The sequence below is a fragment of the Poromitra crassiceps genome (assembly GCF_964638095.1).
Source record: "Poromitra crassiceps genome assembly, chromosome: 2".
NCBI lineage: Eukaryota > Metazoa > Chordata > Actinopteri > Beryciformes > Melamphaidae > Poromitra > Poromitra crassiceps.
This window is the reverse complement of record NC_139624.1, coordinates 30,112,982-30,139,819: the sequence shown is the minus strand read 5'-3', so window position 1 is coordinate 30,139,819 and position 26,838 is coordinate 30,112,982. Positions and strand designations below refer to the sequence as shown.

At 44.5% G+C, this 26,838-nt stretch overlaps 1 protein-coding gene across 1 annotated transcript in view; it reads right to left on the bottom strand.

The window, feature by feature from the left end:
- tbc1d22a (TBC1 domain family, member 22a) overlaps positions 1-26,838 on the bottom strand; it is a 365,114-nt gene that overhangs the window by 33,905 nt on the left and 304,371 nt on the right. The window contains exon 14 of the mRNA XM_083651077.1: positions 24,518-24,613. Coding sequence (XP_083507203.1) covers positions 24,518-24,613 — 96 coding nt within the window. The remainder of the gene's footprint in view (positions 1-24,517; positions 24,614-26,838) is intronic.

Here is a 26,838-nt window from a genome sequence, read left to right as displayed (position 1 = left end):
TCATGTAGCATGTGGAGGTATGAGCTGACAGGGTGGGTACAGCCAGGGCTGACGTGTAGCATGTGGAGGTATGAGCTGACACAGGGTGGGTACAGCCAGAGCTGTCATGTAGCATGTGGAGGTAAGAGCTGACACAGGGTGGGTACAGCCAGGGCTGACGTGTAGCATGTGGAGGTAAGAGCTGACAGGGTGGGTACAGCCAGAGCTGTCATGTAGCATGTGGAGGTAAGAGCTGACAGGGTGGGTACAGCCAGGCTGTCATGTAGCATATGGAGGTAAGAGCTGACAGGGTGGGTACAGCCAGAGCTGTCATGTAGCATGTGGAGGTATGAGCTGACACAGGGTGGGTACAGCCAGAGCTGTCATGTAGCATATGGAGGTAAGAGCTGACACAGGGTGGGTACAGCCAGAGCTGTCATGTAGCATGTGGAGGTAAGAGCTGACAGGGTGGGTACAGCCAGGCTGTCATGTAGCATGTGGAGGTAAGAGCTGACAGGGTGGGTACAGCCAGAGCTGACGTGTAGCATGTGGAGGTAAGAGCTGACACAGGGTGGGTACAGCCAGGGCTGACGTGTAGCATGTGGAGGTAAGAGCTGACACAGGGTGGGTACAGCCAGGGCTGATGTGTAGCATGTGGAGGTATGAGCTGACACAGGGTGGGTACAGCCAGGGCTGTCATGTAGCATGTGGAGGTAAGAGCTGACACAGGGTGGGTACAGCCAGAGCTGTCATGTAGCATGTGGAGGTAAGAGCTGACACAGGGTGGGTACAGCCAGAGCTGTCATGTAGTATGTGGAGGTAAGAGCTGACACAGGGTGGGTACAGCCAGAGCTGTCATGTAGCATGTGGAGGTAAGAGCTGACAGGGTGGGTACAGCCAGGCTGTCATGTAGTATGTGGAGGTAAGAGCTGACACAGGGTGGGTACAGCCAGGGCTGACGTGTAGCATGTGGAGGTAAGAGCTGACAGGGTGGGTACAGCCAGGCTGTCATGTAGCATGTGGAGGTATGAGCTGACAGGGTGGGTACAGCCAGGCTGTCATGTAGCATGTGGAGGTAAGAGCTGACACAGGGTGGGTACAGCCAGGGCTGACGTGTAGCATGTGGAGGTATGAGCTGACACAGGGTGGGTACAGCCAGGGCTGACGTGTAGCATGTGGAGGTAAGAGCTGACACAGGGTGGGTACAGCCAGGGCTGACGTGCTAGAAATAAACTAGAAATAACCGCCTCGTGGTTGTATGCCTCCACCAACAAGTCAGCAGTCTACAGCCGTGTCTGTCTAGACTACAAGCACAAATACCTTGAAAGCCACAACGCAGTGGTGTGGCCATTCAGCCTCATGGCACTTTAGCACCCCCCCCCCCCCCCTCTCTTCCCACTACCACCACCCACATCCCCCTAGCCACTCCCCCCAATCACCCCTCTCGAATCCCGACTGTCTACAACCTTCCTATTCCTAGCTACGGCCCCTTTTCCCCAGCCCCACCCCCCTTCCTTGACCCACCACCCACCCAAAATATGATTCAGGTGCAACAATTGACAAACAACCTTTGTTGTGAAAATACCTTCTAGCCCCGAAAAGTACTGGTCAGGTACATGATCTTGGTACAGTATGCGTTTCATGAAGGTGAGCTTCTTATCACCACACTACATTCTGATGAGAAAATAGTCAATGTAGCTGCTGAGTTGAGTTGCAGGCTAGTTTGGCTTGTTTGCAACAGGTCAATGTCTGGCCAAGACCGTGGAGACCAAACTTGGTGATGGTGTCCCGCCTTGCCCTTTAGTGAGAAGACTAGGCAGAAGAAAAACAACCTCTTTGCTTTGTTTATTAATGATTTAGCCCAACAAATTAAAATGAAAAATCTTGGTCTGCAAATCGGTGATATGAATTTGAATGTCTTGTTGTACGCAGATGATATAATTCTCCTAGCAGGGAATGAGAAAGAGCTGCAGATTATGTTAAATGTTGTTAATCTTTGGAGTAGGAAATGGAGATTATTAGTTAATAGAGAAAAAACTCAAATTGTACATTTCCGGAAATCAGGTACAAGGAGAAGCATTTTTGATTTTCATGTTGGAGCTATGTCATTGGCATATACCAGTTCATATAAATATCTGGGTTTTACTTTTGATGAATTTTCTACGTTTGAAGAGGGCGTCAGTGTGTTGGCCGACACTGCTGGTAGAGCCCTGGGTTCAGTAATAAGTAAAGTGAAAACTTGTAAAAATCTTGGTTATGCTACATTTTCAAAGCTTTATGATGCATGTGTGTCACCAGTTTTGTTTTATGCAGCTGGAGTTTGGGGAAGAAAGGAATTTTCTAAGGTGAATGCCATCCAAAATCGTGCAATCCGATGTTTTCTGGGGGTACATAAATTTACACCTGTGTTGGCTTTTCAAGGGGATATGGGTTGGGAGCCTTGTTTGATCAAACAAAAAGGTGAAATGTTGAGATTGTGGAACCGTCTATCTAATATGCCAGAGAGTAGAGTTGCAAAACAAGTGTTTAACTGGGATAAAGCACATAAGTATCCATGGTGTAATGATATCAATGATGTGTTCAGGGAAGCTGATCAGCAATTTATTTTCAGAAACAGTTTACGTTGTAGTGTTCGCTATATTAAACATAGGCTATTTCTTGATTATAAAGAAAAATGGGCCAATGACATCTGGCTCAAACCAAAACTTAGAACATATGTTCAAATTAAAAATATGTTCACTCCAGAACCCTATGTTACTTTACCCCTGGATAGATCCAGAAGATCTTTATGTGCCCAGTTGAGAACGGGTACCCTCCCTTTGGCTATTGAGGTTGGCAGGTTCAATTCTATTGCTGAGGAGGAGAGACTTTGTACTCTATGTGAATTAGGTGTTGTGGAAGATGAATTTCATTTTTTGTTTCATTGTACGCTATATGAGGAACCAAGATTATCTCTATTTCAGTTAATGCAAAATAAGAAACCGGAACTATTTTGGTCAGGAGATGATGCGAAGTTGGAATGGTTGTTCAGAGATGAAGTCTTCAGTTTGGCCAGGTTTATTGGGAGGGCTTGGAAACTCAGAATGGAGAAGCTGTTCATCTGAATATACTATAACTCTGTCTTGTTTATGTTTGAGCGTTTTGTAGCTTGTTTGTTGATTTGTTTGTATTGTTGAACTTGAATGATTTGTGTCTTGTAAGCCCAGACGGGCTGGGCACCTTGAATATGGTGCATGACACAGAAATAAAAATGTATCTATCTATCTATCTAACAACCCATATCTGGAAGAGACCAGCAGTAGGAGTCTGATTGGAGAATGAGAGTGGATGTCTCTGATTGGTTACATTACATTACATTACATTACGTCATTTGGCAGACGCTTTTATCCAAAGCGACTTACAATAACACATTTTTTGTCAGCAATAGAGCAATCAACTATGGAGCACAGTCTATGACAACTACAACTTCTGAAGGAACAGTGGTACAAGTTTAGGTTAGTGGTACAAGGTTGGTTAGTTTTTTTTTTTTTTTTTTTTTTTTTTTTTAAGAAAGAGAGAGAACGAAGTTAGATCAAGAAGGGCCCAGATGGACCCTGAAAAGGTGTGTCTTTAGTCTTTTCCGAAAGATCGGCAGTGATTCAGCTGTCCTGACCGAAGGTGGAAGCTCGTTCCACCATTGAGGTGCCAGGGACGAGAAGAGTCGAGATCGGGATGAGCGACTTTTGAGCCCCCGTAGCGAAGGAGGGGCGAGGCGACCTGCACTGGTGGAGGAGCGAAGGGAGCGCTGAGAGGTTTGGAACCTGACCATGGATTGCAGGTACCGGGGAGCTGACTGGTGTACTGCCCTGTAGGCCAGTACCAGTGTCTTGAATTTGATGCGGGCCGAGATGGGAAGCCAGTGGAGCTCCTGGAAGAGGGGAGTGACGTGAGAGAATTTGGGTTGGTTGAATATCAGACGGGCTGCAGCGTTCTGAATGAGCTGAAGCGGTCGGATGTCGGTGGCAGGTAGGCCGGCCAGGAGCACGTTGCAGTAGTCCAGGCGGGAGGAGACAAGAGACTGGACCAGGAGTTGAGTCGCTTCTCTTGTGAGTTAAAAGATAATATGTATGGAGACTACCGGCGTGGGTGTTTAGTGCTAATGATAGTACTTTGTATATTCCAACCTCTCCGGACACTGCATGAGAACATGAAAAGTAAAATACCGGCGTAATTTACAGTGGGAGGACAAAAGTCAGAGATCAATTACAACATCAAACTTAAATATGGCAAAATTTAAGATTCTTCTAGGAGAACAATTATTTGCATAATGGTATGTGGGAGGGAAAATGTGCCTGTGTTGGGAGGGTCAATGTGAAAACAGAAAAGATGAAGAATCCATCAATCCTTCCTTCCTAGTTCAGGCAGTGATCATGGCTGAAACTCTGGTGTCATTGACATCAATACAGGTTAATCCTCTCTTTGGCCTCAACAGTTCATAGTTCCAGTCAGCCGGCCCTAACCTTGTGCCAAATCTATACCGGTCAATTCCAACCGAATGGCAAGTTCATAAACCTTGGAAAAAATGCAACCAGAAGCAATCCGGCGCTGAAGCATTGCAAGTGATATTTGACTCTGCTTGACCAGGCTCACTTTTCAGCATGCACAACTCCACCGGAGTTCAGGAGCAGTCAATATCCAACATTTGCCCCCTGTGCATCCACGGTCACTAGCTTGCATTATGACTTTTATGTCTTTTTTTAAACCAATTTTCAATGTTGATCACTTCAAACAGGCAAAAGGAAAATAATGCCTTAACAGTAACCGGAGCCAGAAGTGGCTCAGGTTTTGCTTCCACCGTGTATGAGACCATTCAAATTCAATATTTATGTGTAAAGAAAGTTCATGACCCAGCCTCGTCCTCAAAGCTCCTCTCTTTGGATCTCTGCATTTCTTTGGAAAATCTATTTCTCCCTTCTCTTGTGGCCGGTCGATATCACTGTTTACTTGGCATTTTTGTGTCTGAACTGAGTTGAGTGAGGGGCCATGCAGTTGGCTCGTGGGGTGATGGAGCCAGTCAGACAGCCAGAGTGCTTCGTTATCTCTGAGGGTGAAAAGAGCCAAAAATAACTCTGACTCGCTCTCTCTCTCTCTCGGGTCAATCTTACAGCCAATGATGATGTTGGTAATGACAGTTTAATAGTAGGCTAATCACGGCACACTCCATTGTTTTGGAGAGTAGTAAATGCTTTCACGAGATTACTGGCAAAGGCAGCCAACTTCTGTTCATGTGCATTGATCAACGGAGGGGGAACACAACTCAGTCCTTCAACACAACATGCGCGCACACACACGCACGCACCACGCGCACACACACACACACACACACACACACACACACACACACACACACACACAGTATTATTGCACTAACTGCACTACAGTTTATGGGCTGACCCAGAAATCAAAGCTTCAATCGTTGCCATCGTAATCAACATCCAAATCAGGAGTCGAATGCTTCGTTAGACATGCGCGAGTCATGAGTTGCCAAGTCCGCTGATTATAAGCAAATGTGGGCTTAAATCAGCATATATGATATTCTATATGCGTGTGTGCATTACTATCTTTAGGATGATTCAATGTTTGTATCAGCACCTCTAAATCTGAGGCCATGATTCTCAGCAGGAAACTGGTGAATTGTCTACTCCAGGTAGGGAATGAGTCCTTACCCCGAGTGAATGAGTTCAAGTATCCTACCCTCAAATATGGTCATGAAAGATGGGGCAAAATGAAAGAACAAGATCGCAGATACAAGTGGCCGAAATGGGTTTTCTCAGGAGGGTGGCTGGCGTCTCCCTTAGGGACAAGGTGAGAAGCTCAGTCATCCATGAGGAACTTGGAGTAGCAGCTGCTCCTTCGCATAGAAAGGAGCCAGTTGAGGTGGTTCGGCATCTGGTAAGGATGCCACCTGGTCGCCTCCAGAAGGAGGTGTTCCAGGCAGGTCCAGCTAGGAGGAGACCACGGGGCAGACCGAGGTCTAGGTGGAGAGATTATATCTCCACGCTGGCCTGGGAATGCCTCGGGATCCCCCAGTCAGAGCTGGCTAATGTGGCCAGAGAAAGGAAAGTTTTCTGCTACCTCTGCGACCCGATCCTGGATCAGCGGTTGAAGATGATGATGATGATGAATGTTTGTATGATTCATGAACAATGTTGACAGACAATTCCCCCCCCCAACGTTGATCACATTCCCCGGGGTTGATCTGGTTGGTTAATTGGCTAGCCATGCTACTAGCTAGCTAGCAATTTGTCCGTTAGCAAGCAAGCTATGCTTGAAATAAGGTATGTGGTTAACACGGCTTATGAGTGCAAAGTTTGTGTTCAGCAGGATAATCTTCACAAATGAGGCCCACTTTTATGATTTTCGAAGCGTAAATGCATTTTTTTTTTTATTTGATTTTCAGAAAACTGGTTCTCATTTGTCAGTGGAGCTGGCAGGATCATAGTACGCACAAGCAGCGCGTCTCCAACACCCCTCCCCCCCTCCCATGGTCCATATCGTCCAGCCCTATACCCAAGGACATACCATGACTGATACCAATCAATTTGCCAGCACAGAAGCCCACGCAAGTTAGCCGCAAACTGAACTTTCATTGTTGGAGATGGAAAGCATGTAGGTGGATGGAGATGGATGGTGGGGGTACATAATTACTTCCACCATATTAACTCCTCTGTTTTCCTCTCACATTTGTTTTCTTCTTCTCTTGTTTTGCCACAAATAGATTCATGTGCCACATCAGGCGCAGCACTCAATCAATGGGGTGATTATTAAAAGTTGTTTACTGGGGGTGGGCTTGTCTCACTCTGACCACTATGGGCTACAGTGCCATCCATCACGGAAGCTGTACGCGCCTGTGAGGCTCTGCTCAATGCAAGCCAAGTTTGGGAGTGAAGTTCTGGGGGAGAAAAATGAGGAGGTCTTTCTTGATGAATGGAAGGAAAGTATGGGATTAATCAGGATAGGTACCCGCCTCTTCATATTACAAGATCTTAATGCTATTGCTCTCTCACACACACACACACACACACACACACGCACACGCACACACTTAGTGCAGCGGTGCATTCCATGCCCACCAACACGAGGGTCGCAGGTTCGAACCCCTGTGTTACCTCCGGCTTGGTCGGACATCCAGACAGGCACAATTGGCTGTGTCTGCGGGTGGGAAGCCGGATTAGGGGTATGTGTCCTGGTCGCTGTGCTCGTGTCTCCTCTGGTAGGTTGGGGCGCCTGTTCGTGAGGTGGAGCAACGAACGGGACAGCAGGGAAATTGGCCAAGTACAATTGGGGAGAAAACGTGGAGGATCTGAAAAAGACCCTCATGAATGATGCAGTCCCCCTCTGGGCCAATGGGTAACAAATCCAATACTTTTCCTAATACATCCTATTAGTTTAGTACATAACATAAAAGATTTTACGTTTCTCTGAGTGATAGAGCAGATTGGGAGTAGTGACTATGTAGATGTTTCAGTAATACACTCACTCATTCTCTCCCCGCCTCTCTCTCTCTCTCTCTCTCTCTCACACACACACACACACACACACACACACACACACACACACACACACACACACACACACACACACACACGCACACACAAAATAAGCAATTGGATGGCAACTGAGTCCAGCGCCTGAGGTTCAAAGAAAATATAAATAATCACCCTCCCATAACTATAGCAATAATTTAAAAATAAAAACCGTGGGTACAACACAACGTTGCCTCAATCTCAGACAATAACTCATAAACAAATGCATTATGTAACTATCTTGTTTTTATCATCCTTGTTTTCATGTTTCCGTGCCCTTTGTTTAATACATGACTGCCTGGATACATGATGACTTTTGAAATAATTCTGTGAGGTAAAAAGTGCCAAGACAGGCGGCGTTTAAACAAAAAAGAAAAAGAAAAAAAAAGGCCAGTGTGTGAGTGTGATTTTTTGTCCATCGGCAGTAAGCAATATTTCTCGATAGTCTATAATATACAAATGAATCCTAAACAAAGTTGTGTTCCTCGTCAGGGTGATTGAAATAATGCTGACATTTCCAGAGCACTCTTCCTTATTGCCTCGGCCTAGGCAGTCTGACCCAAGGCGTTCTCCACACAAAACTGATCTGAGAACACAGGCTGACATTTACAAAGGTCCACAGTTTCACACACACCATTAATTAAAGTAAAAATGAATCTTTCCCCCCCTCCCTCTCTGCCACGTCTCTCTCTCTCTCCATCTCTGTTTGTCTTTCCTCTCTACAGCTCTCCTTCCTTGTCGAGGAGAAATGTGTAGTGACACTCTTGAGCTTCCATTTACACAGAACTAATAGCTTTGCATCCACATAAGCGCCTGGCCTCACATTAACTCTCCAGATGAGTTGGTGGAGGACGGGGGCTGCTCGCCGGCGCTTAGTAATGAAATCTCAGGGAAATAGCATTAGATAGCTGTGATCAAGAGGTTACATCTCCAGCCATAAAATCCACGCTGACAAAACTCTCGCATGCTCTTGGTTTTAATTTGTGAATGGACACACGCATGGCATGCCGCTTGACCTTACAACCCCAGCGCAGACATAGGAAATTAAATATCACAGAAAATGCAGTCGAATATCCTAGAAGATGCCAAATCTAATGAAAGCTTGTGCCACCTGACCTGCAGGAAAATCACCAGTGCACGTGAGAATTGTTTCAATTGTTGGGTCTATAATAAAGAGCCTGGTCTTCTACCTGCTCTATTTGTAAAGCGCCTTGAGATAACTCTTGTTATGATTTGGCGCTATATAAATATACAATTGGTTGTTTGATTGAGTGATTGATCGGACTTCACTTATCAGTCTTTGTGTATGTGTGTGTGTGTGTGTGTGTGTGTGTGTGTGAATGATATTGTAGTGATTATAAGATGAGACTAAGCAGTAATGGGGTACTGTAGAGAAGAAAAACATCTATTTCAATGCCAGAACATGTTAGGCACAATGTGTGAATGAGAAGTAATGGGACAATGTATGGGCTGCATCATTATTAGGGTGAGTGCAGTATATACAGTATGATAGATGATTGCAGTATGAAATCTGATGATTACTGATGACGTGTCCAGAGGCATCAGCAGATGTATGTACACAACAGTATGAAATCAGTGGAAAAACACACACACACACACACGCGCGCGCACACACACACACACACACACACACACACACACACACACACACACACACACACACACACACACACACACACACACATACATACATACATACATACATACACACACACATATATATATATATATATATATATAATAATAATAATAATAATAATAATAATAATAATAATAATGATTGGATTTATATAGCGCTTTTCTAGACACCCAAAGCGCTTCACAGGAATCATTATTCATTCACACCATTCGTACCAGTGGTGGTAAGCTACGGGTGATGTAGCCACAGCTGCCCTGGGGAAGACTGACGGAAGCGTGGCAGCCATTTCGCGCCTACGGCCCCTCCGACCACCACCAACATTCATAGACATTCATACCCATTCATACGAGGCAATGAGGGTTAAGTGTCTTGCCCAAGGACACAACGACAACAGCTGGGAGGGAGCGGGATTCGAACCGCCAACCCTTGAGTCATTGGCCGACCTGCTCTACCTCCCGAGCTAATGCCGTCCCGACAAGTATGTATATATATATATATATATATATATATATATATATATATATATATATATATATATATATATATATATATATATGTGTGTTTTTGTTTTGTTTTTTTACTGTCACAGCCTGGAAGAGAGTGAACTAGACTGCTCAGTCTATCCTGCAATGCAATGTGCAGCCAGAATTTCTACATTTTGCTATCATTGACTTTTGGATGCTTTGTCAGCTTTGCACTGGAGAATGGGTACTGATGCCAATTTTGACATCATCTTTAGATGTGGTTAAATTGCCAAAGTAATAATGATCCAATATATTTTCTGACGTACATAACAAGCAGACAGGCTTCTTTGGATCCTGGCTGAATTTGAACCTTGAGTTTTTCCAAATTCGGACTGGTCTACCCTCAAATTCAAGATTCAAGATAATTTTAATAACATTGGAAGATGGTGGCAGACTTAGACCAGAGAGACCTCTGCTTCCTAGCTGAGATTGCGTCAACCAACCGGACCTTGTGCTATGGTCAGCTTCACTCCCATCTCGTTTACATCATGGAGCTTACAGTGCCCTGGGAGGATGCCGTGGAGGAGGCCTACGAGCGCAAGAAGCTGAGGTACACCGAGCAACAACAGCAACATGGATGGAACAGAAAGGTCAGACCGGTGGAAGTAGGCTCACTGCAGAGGGTTTACAGTCACATCAACATCAAGGCTACTACGGGGGATGGGAGTGCGAGGGAAGGACCACCGGCAAGCAGTCAAAGACCTCTCCAGAGCTGCTGAAAAGGCTAGTCAGTGGCTATGGATGAAGAGAAAGGACTCCACCTGGGCCCCAAGTGCGTAGATGGCATCTAGGGGGTGAGCCCGGGATTCACTGCTGAACCCTCTGGAGGTGTCGTGGGCCTATCAGCGAAACATCGAGGAAAGAGGGCGCACACTTGATAACCCAGAAGATGCCATCACTCACTTGATCATCCCACAGAGCCTAAGCAGCAAGTCTCATGTGTGCAATTAAGGGATATTAACATCTAGTCCTACATACAAATCTAATAGCCATACTGAGTAATCATATTACAAACAAGGAATTTGTCTTTGTGCGGTATGCAGCGCAGCGATCACAGCTATAGCAGAAGATGGAGCAAACAGAAAACACTCTCAAATTATAAATTATAAAGTGCAAAGTAAAAGTCTTTAAAGTGATATATAATGGGGTCCATATAAATGTATGTATTTTGGCGTCTGGAGGTGCAGACTAATGGGGTAGTAGTAGTTTATTTGACACAATGTAAAATCCACATAAAAAAAGCTTCAAATGAAGACAGTTTACATACATTAACACATCTGCTGAGGATTAAGTACAGTGGGGAGTGGTTATGTTGGTGTCTGGAGGTGCACACTAAAGGGGAGTGGCTCTATTGGTGTCTGGAGGTGCACACTAATGGGGAGTGGCTCTCTTGGTGTCTGGAGGTGCACACTAAAGGGGAGTGGCTCTCTTGGTGTCTGGAGGTGCACACTAAAGGGGAGTGGCTCTCTTGGTGTCTGGAGGTGCACACTAATGGGGAGTGGCTCTCTTGGTGTCTGGAGGTGCACACTAAAGGGGAGTGGCTCTCTTGGAATCTGGAGGTGCACACTAAAGGGGAGTGGCTCTCTTGGAATCTGGAGGTGCACACTAATGGGGAGTGGCTCTCTTGGTGTCTGGAGGTGCACACTAAAGGGGAGTGGCTCTCTTGGAATCTGGAGGTGCACACTAATGGGGAGTGGCTCTGTTGGTGTCTGGATGTGCACACTAATAGGGAGTGGCTCTGTTGGTGTCTGGAGGTGCACACTAATAGGGAGTGGCTCTGTTGGTGTCTGGAGGTGCACACTAATAGGGAGTGGCTCTGTTGGTGTCTGGATGTGCACACTAATGGGGAGTGGCTCTGTTGGTGTCTGGAGGTGCACACTACTGGGGAGTGGTTCTGTTGGTGTCTGGAGGTGCACACTACTGGGGAGTGGTTCTGTTGGTGTCTGGAGGTGCACACTAATGGGGAGTGGCTCTGTTGGTGTCTGGAGGTGCACACTAAAGGGGAGTGGCTCTCTTGGTGTCTGGAGGTGCACACTAATGGGGAGTGGCTCTGTTGGTGTCTGGAGGTGCACACTAAAGGGGAGTGGCTCTGTTGGTGTCTGGATGTGCACACTAATAGGGAGTGGCTCTGTTGGTGTCTGGAGGTGCACACTAATGGGGAGTGGCTCTGTTGGTGTCTGGAGGTGCACACTAAAGGGGAGTGGCTCTCTTGGTGTCTGGAGGTGCACACTAAAGGGGAGTGGCTCTCTTGGTGTCTGGATGTGCACACTAAAGGGGAGTGGCTCTCTTGGTGTCTGGATGTGCACACTAAAGGGGAGTGGCTCTCTTGGTGTCTGGATGTGCACACTAAAGGGGAGTGGCTCTCTTGGTGTCTGGATGTGCACACTAAAGGGGAGTGGCTCTCTTGGTGTCTGGATGTGCACACTAAAGGGGAGTGGCTCTCTTGGTGTCTGGAGGTGCACACTAAAGGGGAGTGGCTCTGTTGGTGTCTGGATGTGCACACTAAAGGGGAGTGGCTCTCTTGGTGTCTGGAGGTGCACACTACTGGGGAGTGGTTCTGTTGGTGTCTGGAGGTGCACACTAAAGGGGAGTGGCTCTGTTGGTGTCTGGAGGTGCACACTAAAGGGGAGTGGCTCTCTTGGTGTCTGGAGGTGCACACTAAAGGGGAGTGGCTCTCTTGGTGTCTGGAGGTGCACACTAAAGGGGAGTGGCTCTCTTGGTGTCTGGAGGTGCACACTAAAGGGGAGTGGCTCTCTTGGTGTCTGGAGGTGCACACTAAAGGGGAGTGGCTCTGTTGGTGTCTGGATGTGCACACTAAAGGGGAGTGGCTCTCTTGGTGTCTGGATGTGCACACTAAAGGGGAGTGGCTCTCTTGGTGTCTGGAGGTGCACACTAAAGGGGAGTGGCTCTGTTGGTGTCTGGATGTGCACACTAAAGGGGAGTGGCTCTCTTGGTGTCTGGAGGTGCACACTACTGGGGAGTGGTTCTGTTGGTGTCTGGAGGTGCACACTACTGGGGAGTGGTTCTGTTGGTGTCTGGAGGTGCACACTACTGGGGAGTGGTTCTGTTGGTGTCTGGAGGTGCACACTACTGGGGAGTGGTTCTGTTGGTGTCTGGAGGTGCAGACTACTGGATAGTGGCCCTCCCAAAAGCAGCACTGCGTGTATGTATGCATGTGTGTGTGTGTGTGTGTGTGTGTGTGTGTGTGTGTGTGTGTGTGTGCATGTGTTTGTGTGCGTACGTGTGCGCGCGCACGTGTGTGCATGTGTGTGTGCGTGCGTGTGTGTGTGTGTGTGTGTGCGTGCGTGCATGTGTGTGTGTGCGTGCGTGTGCGTGCATGTGTCTGCTGACTTATCCGTGCGGTCCAGGCCTGCAGTTAGCAGTAGTGAGGTAGCTGAGGTGGAACGGTGGAGGGCAGATTGCTTGGGGAGTGGCGGGCTCTGCTTTTCAATTAGCAGCTTAACCAATCCAATCCCACAAACAGGACAGGAGAATCACGCACTATCACTAATGACAATTACTCTTCTTACTAAGTTTGATAACAAATTAATGAATTATCCTTTTTTAAATTACTTTTTGCATGTATTTTTTAATTAAAACTATTAATGAAAAATAATCCCCCCCCCCACACACACACACACTGATCCAGAGGGACAAACAGTGAGTCAGCAACTTTTGGGAGTTGAACAGAACACGTGGCTCATTGATGGCCACATTGGTTGTCATGGGGTTTGAACCTGTGACTGATATGTCTATCCAACCATTGAACCTCCCTTTTGAACATATACTGTAGTTCAGTGGTTCTCAAACTGGGGTACGCGTACCCCTAGGGGTACTTGGAGGTACTACAGGGGGTACTTGAGAGAAAGGGGGAAATGGAAAAATGTAAGGAATAAACCATGGAAATAAATTAAACATTAAAATAAATCTGCTCAGGAGGCACTAATTGCAACCGTTTCACTCCATTTCTTATTCTGTAATGTTATATTCTTCAAAAGGTTATCTCATTGCATCATACGCTATTAGTTTTCTCTTGCAGTTTTCTAAGCAAAACATTGTCGTCAGGTAAAGGGGGTACATGGATTCAGAAATCAGGGAAAGGGGGTACCGAAGCCCAAAAAGTTTGAGAACCACTGCTGTAGTTAATCCTCTTCGGTTCTTATTGCTGAATGTTTGCTGTGAGAACACGTTCCTCCATTTGTTTATTTTAAAATCAGTGGAGTGCATTTCAATTCCAAAGTACACTGAGCTCACAAAATATCATGACTGCTCCACTTCTTCAAAATCCTCAATCCTCAACGGTGGGAGCAATGACCAAGGGTTCTGAATTACTCATCAAATATTGTCCGCATAGAAGAAAAGCTGAAGACAGATTCGCTGAATCATAGTGTTACCTCTGATCCAAACTGCCAGAGGCTATAAACACTACCTTGCCAAATAATTGATAGAATCTTGTTTTGTCTTAAAGAATGGCAGCACGAGCCAGTGAATGTATGTCCTTTTTTCTTTCTTTCTTTCAATCACTTTAGCAGTGTTTGACTTACAGTATCTCTCTTGAATCAATAGTATGACCCATCAGGACCTCTGGACAGGCAAAAGCAAATGCTCAGCATCTACCCAAGTCTGACCACAAGGCATTTTGTACCACTACCAGGAATAGCACAATACTGTCTGTGCACGTACACACATGCACACGTACACAAGTATTTCACAGCTATGAAACGAAAACCACCAGCTGTAAATGGTGTATTGTGCTAACTAGCTGCTACCAGTCTATCTTCCCTCCAGGGGTGATGTGTGTGTGTGTGTGTGTGTGTGTGTGTGTGTGTGTGTGTGTGTGTGTGTGTGTGTGTGTGTGTGTGTCTGTCTGTTTCCATGTGCTTCAGAGTTAGTTTAGAATATAGTCACTCGATTTCAGACATTTTTCCAAAATATCTTATATTATTTATACTGCATTAATTATAAACATGCTGAGTGGAAGAAAACCTATAGTTATCTACTTTTAAAGAAATTGGCTTTATTACAAACTGTTGAGGTAATAGTGATGGATTACATTCCATAGATTTTCTCAACTCTATTAAGGTCGGCTAAGTCATGGGGGTTTTACCGCCAACACCTCACATGCCCTGACTTCTTAATACAACGCCTCCACTCGTGTATGATGTTAATAATGGTGAGTACAAAGTGCTTTGGATTTTCTGCTGCCTGGTGGTGGGAGGAAGGGAGAGAGGAGAGACGTGCTGCAGAGACACATTGGAAGACAGAAGGAGAGACGTGCTGTAGAGACACATTGGAAGACAGAAGGAGAGAGGAGAGACGTGCTGCAGAGACACATTGGAAGACAGGAGAGGAGAGACGTGCTGTAGAGACACATTGGAAGACAGGAGAGGAGAGACGTGCTGTAGAGACACATTGGAAGACAGAAGGAGAGACGTGCTGTAGAGACACATTGGAAGACAGAAGGAGAGAGGAGAGACGTGCTGTAGAGACACATTGGAAGACAGAAGGAGAGAGGAGAGACGTGCTGCAGAGACACATTGGAAGACAGAAGGAGAGAGGACAGACGTGCTGTAGAGACACATTGGAAGACAGAAGGAGAGAGGAGAGACGTGCTGCAGAGACACATTGGAAGACAGAAGGAGAGGAGAGACGTGCTGTAGAGACACATTGGAAGACAGAAGGAGAGAGGAGAGACGTGCTGTAGAGACACATTGGAAGACAGAAGGAGAGGACAGACGTGCTGTAGAGACACATTGGAAGACAGAAGGAGAGAGGACAGACGTGCTGTAGAGACACATTGGAAGACAGAAGGAGAGAGGACAGACGTGCTGTAGAGACACATTGGAAGACAGAAGGAGAGAGGACAGACGTGCTGTAGAGACACATTGGAAGACAGAAGGAGAGAGGACAGACGTGCTGTAGAGACACATTGGAAGACAGAAGGAGAGAGCACAGACGTGCTGTAGAGACACATTGGAAGACAGAAGGAGAGAGGACAGACGTGCTGTAGAGACACATTGGAAGACAGAAGGAGAGAGGACAGACGTGCTGTAGAGACACATTGGAAGACAGAAGGAGAGAGGACAGACGTGCTGTAGAGACACATTGGAAGACAGAAGGAGAGAGGACAGACGTGCTGTAGAGACACATTGGAAGACAGAAGGAGAGAGGACAGACGTGCTGTAGAGACACATTGGAAGACAGAAGGAGAGAGGACAGACGTGCTGTAGAGACACATTGGAAGACAGAAGGTGAGAGGACAGACATGCTGTGGAGACACATTGGAAGACAGAAGGAGAGAGGACAGATGTGCTGTAGAGACACATTGGAAGACAGAAGGAGAGAGCACAGACGTGCTGTAGAGACACATTGGAAGACAGAAGGAGAGAGGACAGATGTGCTGTAGAGACACATTGGAAGACAGAAGGAGAGAGCACAGACGTGCTGTAGAGACACATTGGAAGACAGAAGGAGAGAGGACAGACGTGCTGTAGAGACACATTGGAAGACAGAAGGAGAGAGGACAGACATGCTGTGGAGACACATTGGAAGACAGAAGGAGAGAGGACAGACGTGCTGTAGAGACACATTGGAAGACAGAAGGAGAGAGGACAGACGTGCTGTAGAGACACATTGGAAGATAGAAGGAGAGAGGACAGACATGCTGTAGAGACACATTGGAAGACAGAAGGAGAGAGGACAGACGTGCTGTAGAGACACATTGGAAGAAAGAATGAGAGAGGACAGACAAGAAAGAAGAGGGATGCCGTAGGGGTTGCTGGGTGAAGCGTGTGGAGATAAGAGATGTTCAACAGGCCCGTAAGAACCTGGCAGGCCCACGTTTGAACTCAGCGGTTCAGCGGATCAGAGGCAGAAATCTCTTGGAATTAAACCACTAGAGCTGAGAAGAGGAGATGTATTTCAAAGGAGAGTAAAAACATTAGCCGAAAAAGGATTTTGTAGTTTGGATTATCTTTGGCAGATCAGATCAATTTGTGAATCCCAACATCTCTGTCTCAAAGCTGGAAGCAAAAAATTAATAGATCAAAAACAGACTTGCTCTGGATGTAAAAAGTTCAAAATAACATTCTAAAGTCAGTGTGCTGATATTGCAAATAGAGAGCATCTTACTGTAAGCTCGACTCAGAAAAAAAGATACACATATCTTTTATGCAACTACCGGTATACGGATCCAGTCATGAGTAACATGGACAAACAGAACCAAAACCACACACACATGCATTGCATGCACGCGTGCACACACACACACACACACACACACACACACACACACACACACACACACACACACACACACACACACACACACACACACACACACACACACACACACACACACAGGACATCTGAAGAAATGGATGTAAATTAGGCTAGGCTATCTATCTTTTCATATTTTCATACCTTGCTGACATGAGACCAGGGTATATGGTGGTATTAGTTTAATCAGTAGTCGGGGGGTCTACGGAGCAAGCCAATTGTGTTAAGTGTCTCTTTTCTACCTCCAAATAATCCTTCTGTTGGCTAAGTTCCTGTTGTACAAATTCGTGTCTATCAATAAAAATAAAAAGTTGCAACTTGTACTGTATGCTTCAGAAAACGTTATTATATAACAAAATGGACACTGTTATGGACTGGACAACAGTTTTACTGCTCTGGATGCGTTGCGTGGCTGCTTTCATGTCGTTGAGTTCTTTCTGCTTCGTCGGCGTTACAAACTCAGCTATTATCGATCTTTCCTCAATTAATCCAAGGTCTTCAAATGGAGGTAGCAGGTAGAGGTAGGCTACATAAACAGTTCCTATTCCTTCCAATTTCTTTTAATTACCTCATGCGCTCTCAATTGGTCACATAGCCTACGTACTCACGTTGCAGTAAAGTTGACAAATAGATCACAGTCGAGTCCACACAGAAAATCTGCAGTGGCATTAGGTTTATGGACACTTCAAATAATAATTACAGCGAATAATCCTTCCAAAATGTTTGTTTTGAGAGAACATACGCTACCTCATTTGAAGCGTTTCTTTACTAGTGCAGCAGGTGCAGACGGCTTCAGACTCGCTGATTGTGTGTACGTGTGTGAGAGAGTTCACATCTTAATAAAGTCTTGTCTGTCAACTTTTGTTACTGTAACTTTCTGTCTGGATGCTGCTTGAACAGGTCGCACTTGAAAATGAGATCCAGGTCTCAAGGTGATTCACCTGTATAAATAAAGGTTAAATAAAAATAAAAAATAAAAAAGGGTTACTCTGCATGTTTCACTGCTCTAACTAAATTATTTAAGAATGTTGCTTTGACACGTTCTGAGCCTGCCCCGGCCGCACCCGCGATATTTTCATAATTTGCCAACCCAAACCACCTGCGGGGCGGGCCAGCCCACGAGACCCGGCGGGTTCTGGGTGACCCGCGCATCACTAGTGGACACACTGCCACTAGGCATGGGTCGATTTCCGGTTTTACCGGTTCGGTTCGGTGTACGAGCCCAAACCGGTTTGATCACGTGCGAACCGAAAAAACCTAAAAAAAAAACTAAATTTTTTTTTTTGTTTGTTTTTTTTGCCAGTCCATTCTGATTGCACTATTGTTCGTATTAGCCTCTTCTCAAGTTACACTAGTATGCAAAAGTCTTATTTTGTTTATTATGTTGATGTTTGAAGAAAAGTTAAGCTGAATAGTTACAGTATGAGAAATAAATACAGGGTGTGTTTGTTACACAGGTGTCCTGCTTCTTTTTATTCAGTATCATTGCTGGTTGACAATACCAGCTTAGAGGTGTATTATCGCTATCAGGTGGACTGAAGTTGCACTACAGACAGTTATGGGCCACACTCGGGAGCCCTGCTTAAATTCTTTTTTTTTTTTTTTATTACAAAAAAAATCGGTATACCGGTTCGATCCGGTTTAGACGGCAATATCGAACCGGTTTTAAAATTTTCAAACCGACCCAGCCCTAACTGCCACTATGCCAAAGTTAGCAAAAATTCAAGGCTTTCACTCTGTGTAGTTCAGCACACTGCAGAGAGCCATGTTATAAAGCTACTCCCACATTCAGTTCAATCAGAAATGAAAAGAAAGAAAGAAAAAGTACTGAGTTCACTTGAGCACAAATTTGAGAGAGAAAAGAGGAGACAGGGTGAGAAGAGTCTGAAAGTACGAACAGATGAGTCACTTGATGTCTCATCTTCAAGCTCCATCAGCCTCCAGTGTCTCCCTCAGTGGGTGAATCAGCTTTAATTAGCTTACCCCCATCCAAAACCCATGTTCTCTGTAACCATCACCCTCTGCCTATACTTTTTGAAAGCCTTCTTCTGATTTATTATACGCTGGAGTTTCAGAAATGATTGAGGGAGCAGGTTTTTACTGTAATGTTGGGTACACGGCAGGCTATGAACCTTACCCCCGAAGGCCGAAGCTACTATTCTGTACTCTCACCTGTTTAACCGCTCTTTACCTCAATCTGTCCATCTCATCTGTTATATATATATAACAGATGACTATACATTAGGGGTGTCACGATACACTCAGTTCACGATACGATACGTATCACGATACTGGGTTCACGATAACGATACGATACGATACGATTTTAACAATATTTTTTTAAACTTGAATAATGACAATATATGACTGGAAAAGTAGTATTTTATTTGAAATGCACAAATACAAAACATGCTGTTGTGGGAAATTGTTATTACAATAACAACTAGAAAAAACATGAGATTGGAGATAAGGCTTATCTTGAAATAGAATGAGTTACACCGTCACTTAGATTTACTTTGAACTAAAAGGTTTCTCAGCAGTATAAATTCTCATTATGCATCTTCAGTTTTTCTTCAAACTCAAACAACAAGACTTTTCTTAATCTATTTTTTATGCATCTTCAGTTTTTCCTGTCAAGTAAACAGTTTTGCCAGAAACTCAATTGAATGGTTTCTCTCCTGTATAACTTCTCATGTGTCTCTTCAGAGACTTGTTCAACTGAACTACTTTCCACACATTGAACTTCAACAAACAAAGACGTTTCTTACCGTAGTCTATTTTTTGAAAAAAAAAAAAAAAAAAAAAAAAAAAAAAAAAAAAAATTGCGATATGAGATTTCATCTCAACGATACATATCGTGACGTTTTACTATCGCGAAATTTCGTGGGACGATATATTGTGACACCCCTACTATACATATGATACAGTATATATGACTATATATACTAGTGTGATCATTCACTCCCTGCACTTCAGTGAATTACACTATTTTACACATCTTTGTCATGAGAAGTATAATCAAATTATCCACTGTATCTTAATTAACTTTTCTTCTTTCGCTCCTCTCGCTATTTGCTCCAGCATTCGCTCTGTCCTTTTATTTCTTCAATTCCACCATCCCACTCCTCACCTCTCCTTGCCGCAATCCTCTCCTCCCCCCTCCCCACCCTCATCTTCATTTCTTCATGAGGATGGAGATCTTGCCCTTGGCACATCACTTGATAGTCTGCATGCCAAGCCAAGCTGTAGGAAACACTCTATGGAGTTGGGAGGGTGTGTATCTATGCATGTGTGTGCATTATGTTGAAGTGTGTGCACATGTCTGTGAGGTAAAGGAGGTAATAGGGGACCAGCAGGTGTTGTAAACAATATAAATCAATTGAGAGACACACCACACAAGCGTAAACACAGAGAAAATGAGAAGAGTTGAAGAGAGAATACAAGGAGGGGGAAAGATAGAGTGACCACCAGCTCAGCACGGTGGATAGCATTTTCCTTCATCTTTGGTATGAAATCCTATCTTAGCTTGAAAGTGCATGGGTTCGAAGTGTAGGTGTAAGAGTTAATACCATGAGCCTAGACACCTACTTTATGAAATCATCCGACAGCATACCCACAAAGACAGAGAATTGGAAGGTTTGTGATGGAAAGCCCCCAGGCTGTCAGCGATCGAGGATGCAAGGATCACGGTTAACACTTTAGCTAGCAATGCTGCACTTGATCCAAGCGTCTCCCAAGCCATAATTGAAGAGCATGAGTGAAAACACTGTGGAGGAGACTCACAGTAACATTTAGACTGAGTTGGAAGCAATTGACAGTGAGCTAAAATACAGGGACTGGGGGCGCCGTGCCCAAGGGGATGAGGAGAGAACTGGGGCAATGGAAACGACAAGCACTGCATACGGTATGAGGCATGGATGCAAAAATTGGAGGCAGGTGCAAACTGCAAACTATGCCTGAACATCTGGATGACAGTCAACGCGTGCATTATAGGTCTCCCAGAGGGTACGGAAGGATCTAACCCTGATTTTTGAGAGGTGGGTCCCAGAATACCTTAATATGATGGACCCCAAGGCTGCACACATGAAGCTGGATAGAACCAACTGCTCTCTTGCTCCTGAACCAGGCTCAAACTAGTATCCCCCTTCTGGTGACGGTTAGGGGCGGGGGATCGATACAGCATACAGTAGTATCGCGATATCTTGTGTGGCAATATATCATATTGCCCGAATGCCAAGTGCACGCAACATTTATGACATGGTTTTTATGACAGTGTTGGTCAGTCTGTCTACTTTGCTGCAATAAAAATGATTGAAGTGAGATGAACAGACTGTAAACTATCTTAGATGAAACAGATGTTGACAAAGTTTTCCTTTGGGGACACAAGTTGCAGTGGAAAAAAGGTACCGTACTTTCCGTACTATAAGGCGCACCTGAATATAAGCCGCAGCAGCTAAATTGAATGATTGTTACATATATAAGCCGCACTGGACTATAAGCCGCAGGTGTTTTAATGTTTAATTACCAACCAGGAGGAGGCGTAGCGCCTGCCTGTAACAGAGATCTCCGTGTCTTATCAGCGGAGACCGTTTTGAGTCCTTACCCTCATCGTCGTAACACAGCCAGTTCTCCATCTTTTGAAGCATGATGTTAGATTACAACGAGCTAGTTGTGTGGCTTAGCCTTCCAAAATGTTGCCGTTAATTTTTTAGAATGTAATAGAATTGGGAACGTTACATTCAATTTCATTCAGACTGTCTTTCTGGCTCAATCGCCGCCATTTTTCCCCCGGAGCGAGGGAGGGTGGGAGGAGGGAGGGTGTTTTACAGTAGTGGCTGAGAGAGCGTAGTCGCACAGTGCTCCAAGCAGGTTGCGAGGCACATTTTTTGCAAATTCATCCAATCAGGGTCTGTCTGTCTTGCTCTCGTTCTGTCTCTCGTACCAAAATCCATAGATTTAGGAGGTCCCCTAGTGGCCGTTAGCTGTAAAAATCCATAGATTAGCCGCACCGTTATATAAGCCGCAGGGCCGAAAAATGGGGAAAAAGCCGCGGCTTATAGTCCGAAAAGTACGGTAATAAATCCTAATATCTCGCAATATTGCAATCCTCAATATATTGCAATACTATATATCACAATATCGTAATACTATCTGCGGGGAATCTGGTGATTCCTACCCCTAGTGACTGTTTCGATCAAGCATGCCAGATCCAACAGCAAGCAACCGACACATGATGGTCCCAGAGTCAAAGGGCTTTTGACCTGGCTTAGGAGGATGAAGATGGAATAGATACTACTTTACCTGGCTATACTGTGGATCACGGTCAACGGGCCACGTAAGAAAGCTCACTAAAGCAAGAACGTTTTCTACAAGGTTAAGAATGTAAAGAATGAATGAAATGTTGTATTTTACGATTTGTACTTTGGTTGCTGTGTGTGACCTCATGCAAGTTCACTCACTTTGGTTGAAATGGATGATACTTATATGGCTGTTGATCGCCCTTACTCTTTTCTTCACAAAGGAATATTGAGATGCTGCCAGTCATCTACTACATGGATGTGCTGAACTGCCTTGCTTGTTTGTTTTAGTCTTTCTTTCACATGCCATCCTTTAATATGGTTCTTCTTCAGAGTTTTGACTGGTGGTACCAGCACGGCAACAATGAGGAGGATCGGATGAGACAGTTACACAGCACAATTTCCTCTAAATATAGTGGTACAGTCGGATAGAATATGTGTACGAGTCAGATCTGGGACAATTGCTAGTAAGAAGCTTTGTCTGTACATGGGATGTTCAATGTGTCCATTATGCCATCAAAAGGGGGGGTATCCTTTTTTACCTGAGAAAAGAGAGCACTGACATTGCTCTGCTGCAATAAAACTAATTTAAATGACGAGGACCCCCGATTTTCTCACCAAATTATTTGCAGATTTATGCGATTTGAATGCAGATAATGCTATTGTGGGAAGGGATGTTAATTGTATATTGAATCCTCTCAGAGACAGTTTCCCCATAGTATGTCGCCACACTCTAGGCACAAAACATGCCACTTGTGAAGATGTGGGGGTAATAGATATTTGGAGGGCCTTTCATTCTTCATGTTTGTCACCACCCCATCAGTGCACATTAGAATATAATTTGTTTTATGTCTAAGACAGGGATGTCAGAGATACGGCCCGCGGGCAGGTTTCATCCGGCCCGCGAGATGTTTTGGAATATAAAAAAATATATATATATATATATATATATATATTATTATTAAATTCGCACCCCATTATCATGAACTACGTGTGGCTAATAAGCAAGCTAAGAGTTCATTCATAAGTTAATTAACCTGCACTACAAGGAAGTATGTCAGTAGGTCATCAGGTGTAAACAAAGCCGCCATGATGCCACGCTGGAATTGAATCGCGCATTCGGCTACCTACCAAAAAACAAAGGAATCAACAAGATGCTGTCGAAAAAGAGAAAGGTTGTCACGGAATGCAGGCAGTTTCAAGAGAAATGGAAAGAGCAGTATTTCTTTTGTGAAGTAAATGGATAAATGAGTCGAATTGGTTTTTAGTAAAAAAAAGAATCCGGCCCCCATGAGGTCTCAGTTGAACAAATCCGGCCCTCTACCTAATATGAGTCTGACACCCCTGGTCTAAGACCTTGTTGCGTTCAGTTTGTATTACAAATATAATCATATCTGATTATGTGAGTGTGGTCTTGGATATATCAATCCAAGTATCCAAAGATCTTCATCAAGATGTTAAAGGCTGAAAACAACCCTTCTCAAATATCACACGTTGATATCATATTTCCCCAAAGAATTTGAACATTTTTGTTGATTTAATTAATAATATTATAAATTATTCCCGGTTTATATAAACCAGACTTGTTTATAGACTTCTTTGTCAATTTATTAATTTAGAACAATCAAATTATGCAGCTGCATTAACGGAGGATTGTTTTCCTCGGAAATTGAGCTGCCAACCATATCAGAGCAACAGAAAACACACCTTAATGCCCCTACTACTACCCTACCTATTACTACCCTACCCATTACTACGGCTACTACCCTACCTATTACCAGAAGAAGATAATAAAGTAGATGTTTGTATGTGTTGACATTCGACTGTGTTGCTACTGTAAGAAGCCAGGTCCCCCCTGTGAGCCGGCTAGCAAAGTCACCTTCCAGCAGCTGTCTACTGTCATCTACTAATGCAGTCACAAGCACCTCTGATCCTCACACTTAATGACCAGGGAGGTAATGGAGAGGGACGCAGAGTGAGTGTGTGTGTGTGTGTGTGTGTGTGTGTGTGTGTGTGTGTGTGTATGTCTGTCTGTGTGTTCACCTGCATCCTGTGTGCGAAGGCTATGTATCTCATCATCATCAGCTGGGTACAGGACATGCATGTCATGTATGTGTATGCATGTATATGTATATGTATGTGTTTATATCTGTGTGTGCGAGTGTATATTGTATGTACAGTCTGCCCCCTGTCTTGTCTGTGTGTGTGCATTACCTGGAAATCCCTCTCCTCCAGAATCTCTTTTCTCCACCGCACCAGGAAGGCTGCACACACATACAGGTGGAAATGGGAGAAACCCTCTGGCTCAGCCTACAGAGACAGAGAGAGAGAAAGAGAGAGAGAGAGAGAGACAAACATTTAACACTGTGGTCAATCCCGGTTCCACAGCCCTGCTGATTTTCACTCTAGCCATCTAATGGGGAAGTGATTTACAGCTGGGATGCAAGGTGAAGTATTTTACATCCATGAAAACAAATTATACTTTGTCACAGTCATCTTATATCGTACAAATACGCTTAAGGATCCAGTTTAATGAACAACCATTAACAACCTACTTTGTAAGGCAGGCATCTGGAAGAGTAGCTACTGTTACAATACAGTAGTGAATGGGGATCTAAATAAACAAACAAATCTCAATACATTCAAATCACTTCGAATAGCTTCCTGCCTTCATCATATTTCAGTTTGAGAAAAATTTTCAACCATTTTCAGGAGGCATTCGGTCAAAAATGGGGGGAAAACGAATATAAAACATTTGATTGTCACAGTCCAAAAATGTACATTTGCTGAGCGTGAGAGAGATAGAAAGGAATAAAGAGATAAATCCCCTCATTACGTATCCCGACTGGCTTTTTTTTTTACCACTTGGAAATGAGCGAGGGAACTAAAGACGAGGGAAGACAAAAGATGAGACGTTCCTCGCACTATTCTTTCTTCTCCAGAGTCCTGTCTTAAAAGATGAGACATTCCTCGCACTATTCTTTCTTCTCCAGAGTATTGTCTTAAAAGATGAGACGTTCCTCGCACTATTCTTTCTTCTCCAGAGTATTGTCTTAAAAGATGAGACGTTCCTCGCACTATTCTTTCTTCGCCAGAGTATTGTCTTAAAAGATGAGATGCTCCTCGCACTATTCTTTCTTCTCCAGAGTCCTGTTTTAAAAGATTAGATGTTCCTCGCACTATTCTTTCTTCTCCAGAGTCCTGTCTTAAAAGATGAGACGTTCCTCGCACTATTCTTTCTTCTCCAGAGTCCTGTCTTAAAAGATGAGACGTTCCTCGCCTATTCTTTCTTCTCCAGAGTCCTGTCTTAAAAGATGAGACGTTCCTCGCCTATTCTTTCTTCTCCAGAGTCCTGTCTTAAAAGATGAGACGTTCCTCGCCTATTCGTTCTTCTCCAGAGTATAGTCTTAAAAGATGAGACGTTCCTTGCACTATTCTTTCTTCTCCAGAGTATTGTCTTAAAAGATGAGACGTTCTTCGCACTATTCTTTCTTCTCCAGAGTCCTGTCTTAAAAGATGAGACGTTCCTTGCACTATTCTTTCTTCTCCAGAGTCCTATCTTAAAAGATGAGACGTTCCTCGCACTATTCTTTCTTCTCCAGAGTCCTGTCTTAAAAGATGAGACGTTCCTCGCACTATTCTTTCTTCTCCAGAGTCCTGTCTTAAAAGATTAGATGTTCCTCGCACTATTCTTTCTTCTCCAGAGTATAGTCTTAAAAGATGAGACGTTCCTTGCACTATTCTTTCTTCTCCAGAGTCCTATCTTAACTCATTCTCTGCCAAAGACGTACCCGGATGTACTTTTAACAATGGCGTTCTGTGCCAAAGACGTACTCGGACGTACTTTCATGTTTTGGCTGTTTACATTACATCAGACACTTTCCCAGCCTGTGACATTGTTTCAAGTCAAACTGATAAAAGGAACCCGCTAGTTTAGTATTTATGGGTGGAGCCTGTGGTCGAAACAGAGTCCGATCCAGAGTTCTCGGCTGGCGACGATGGCGAGGAAGACGCCAGCGTTTTTGTTATTGCTCCACGACGGAGCGCCATGGCGACGAAGGCTCCCCTTCACAGCGTTCTGATCCGTCTGACACAGATGAATCGGAGGAGGAGAAATGGGTGCCACTTGGAGAGAGCGATGACGATGGTAAAAAGTAGCCTATTTTTTGTATCGCGTTTGAGATGAAATGATCACACACACAACATTCGAGTATAATTGTCACGCATTGTTTATAACTTATGCCGCCGGCATGACTCGCTTCACGTTTCCTCTTGCCAGCTCTCCCTCTCAAGGGAGAGCTCTGTCACACTCAAGGGAGGGGGAATCACATGGATACGTCAAACGCGTCAAACCGCGTCACACACCCGTCCCCAGCAACCAAGGCGAAACATGTGTCACATAAACATTTCAAAGTTTACAGCACTAACGTAGCTATTGTGTGATCTTCTGTGCTAACGTTAGTTATGAGAGGTAACGTGACAGCAGGTAACGTTACAGCACCTGTTATTCCTGTGTGTGTGTGTGTGTGTGTGTG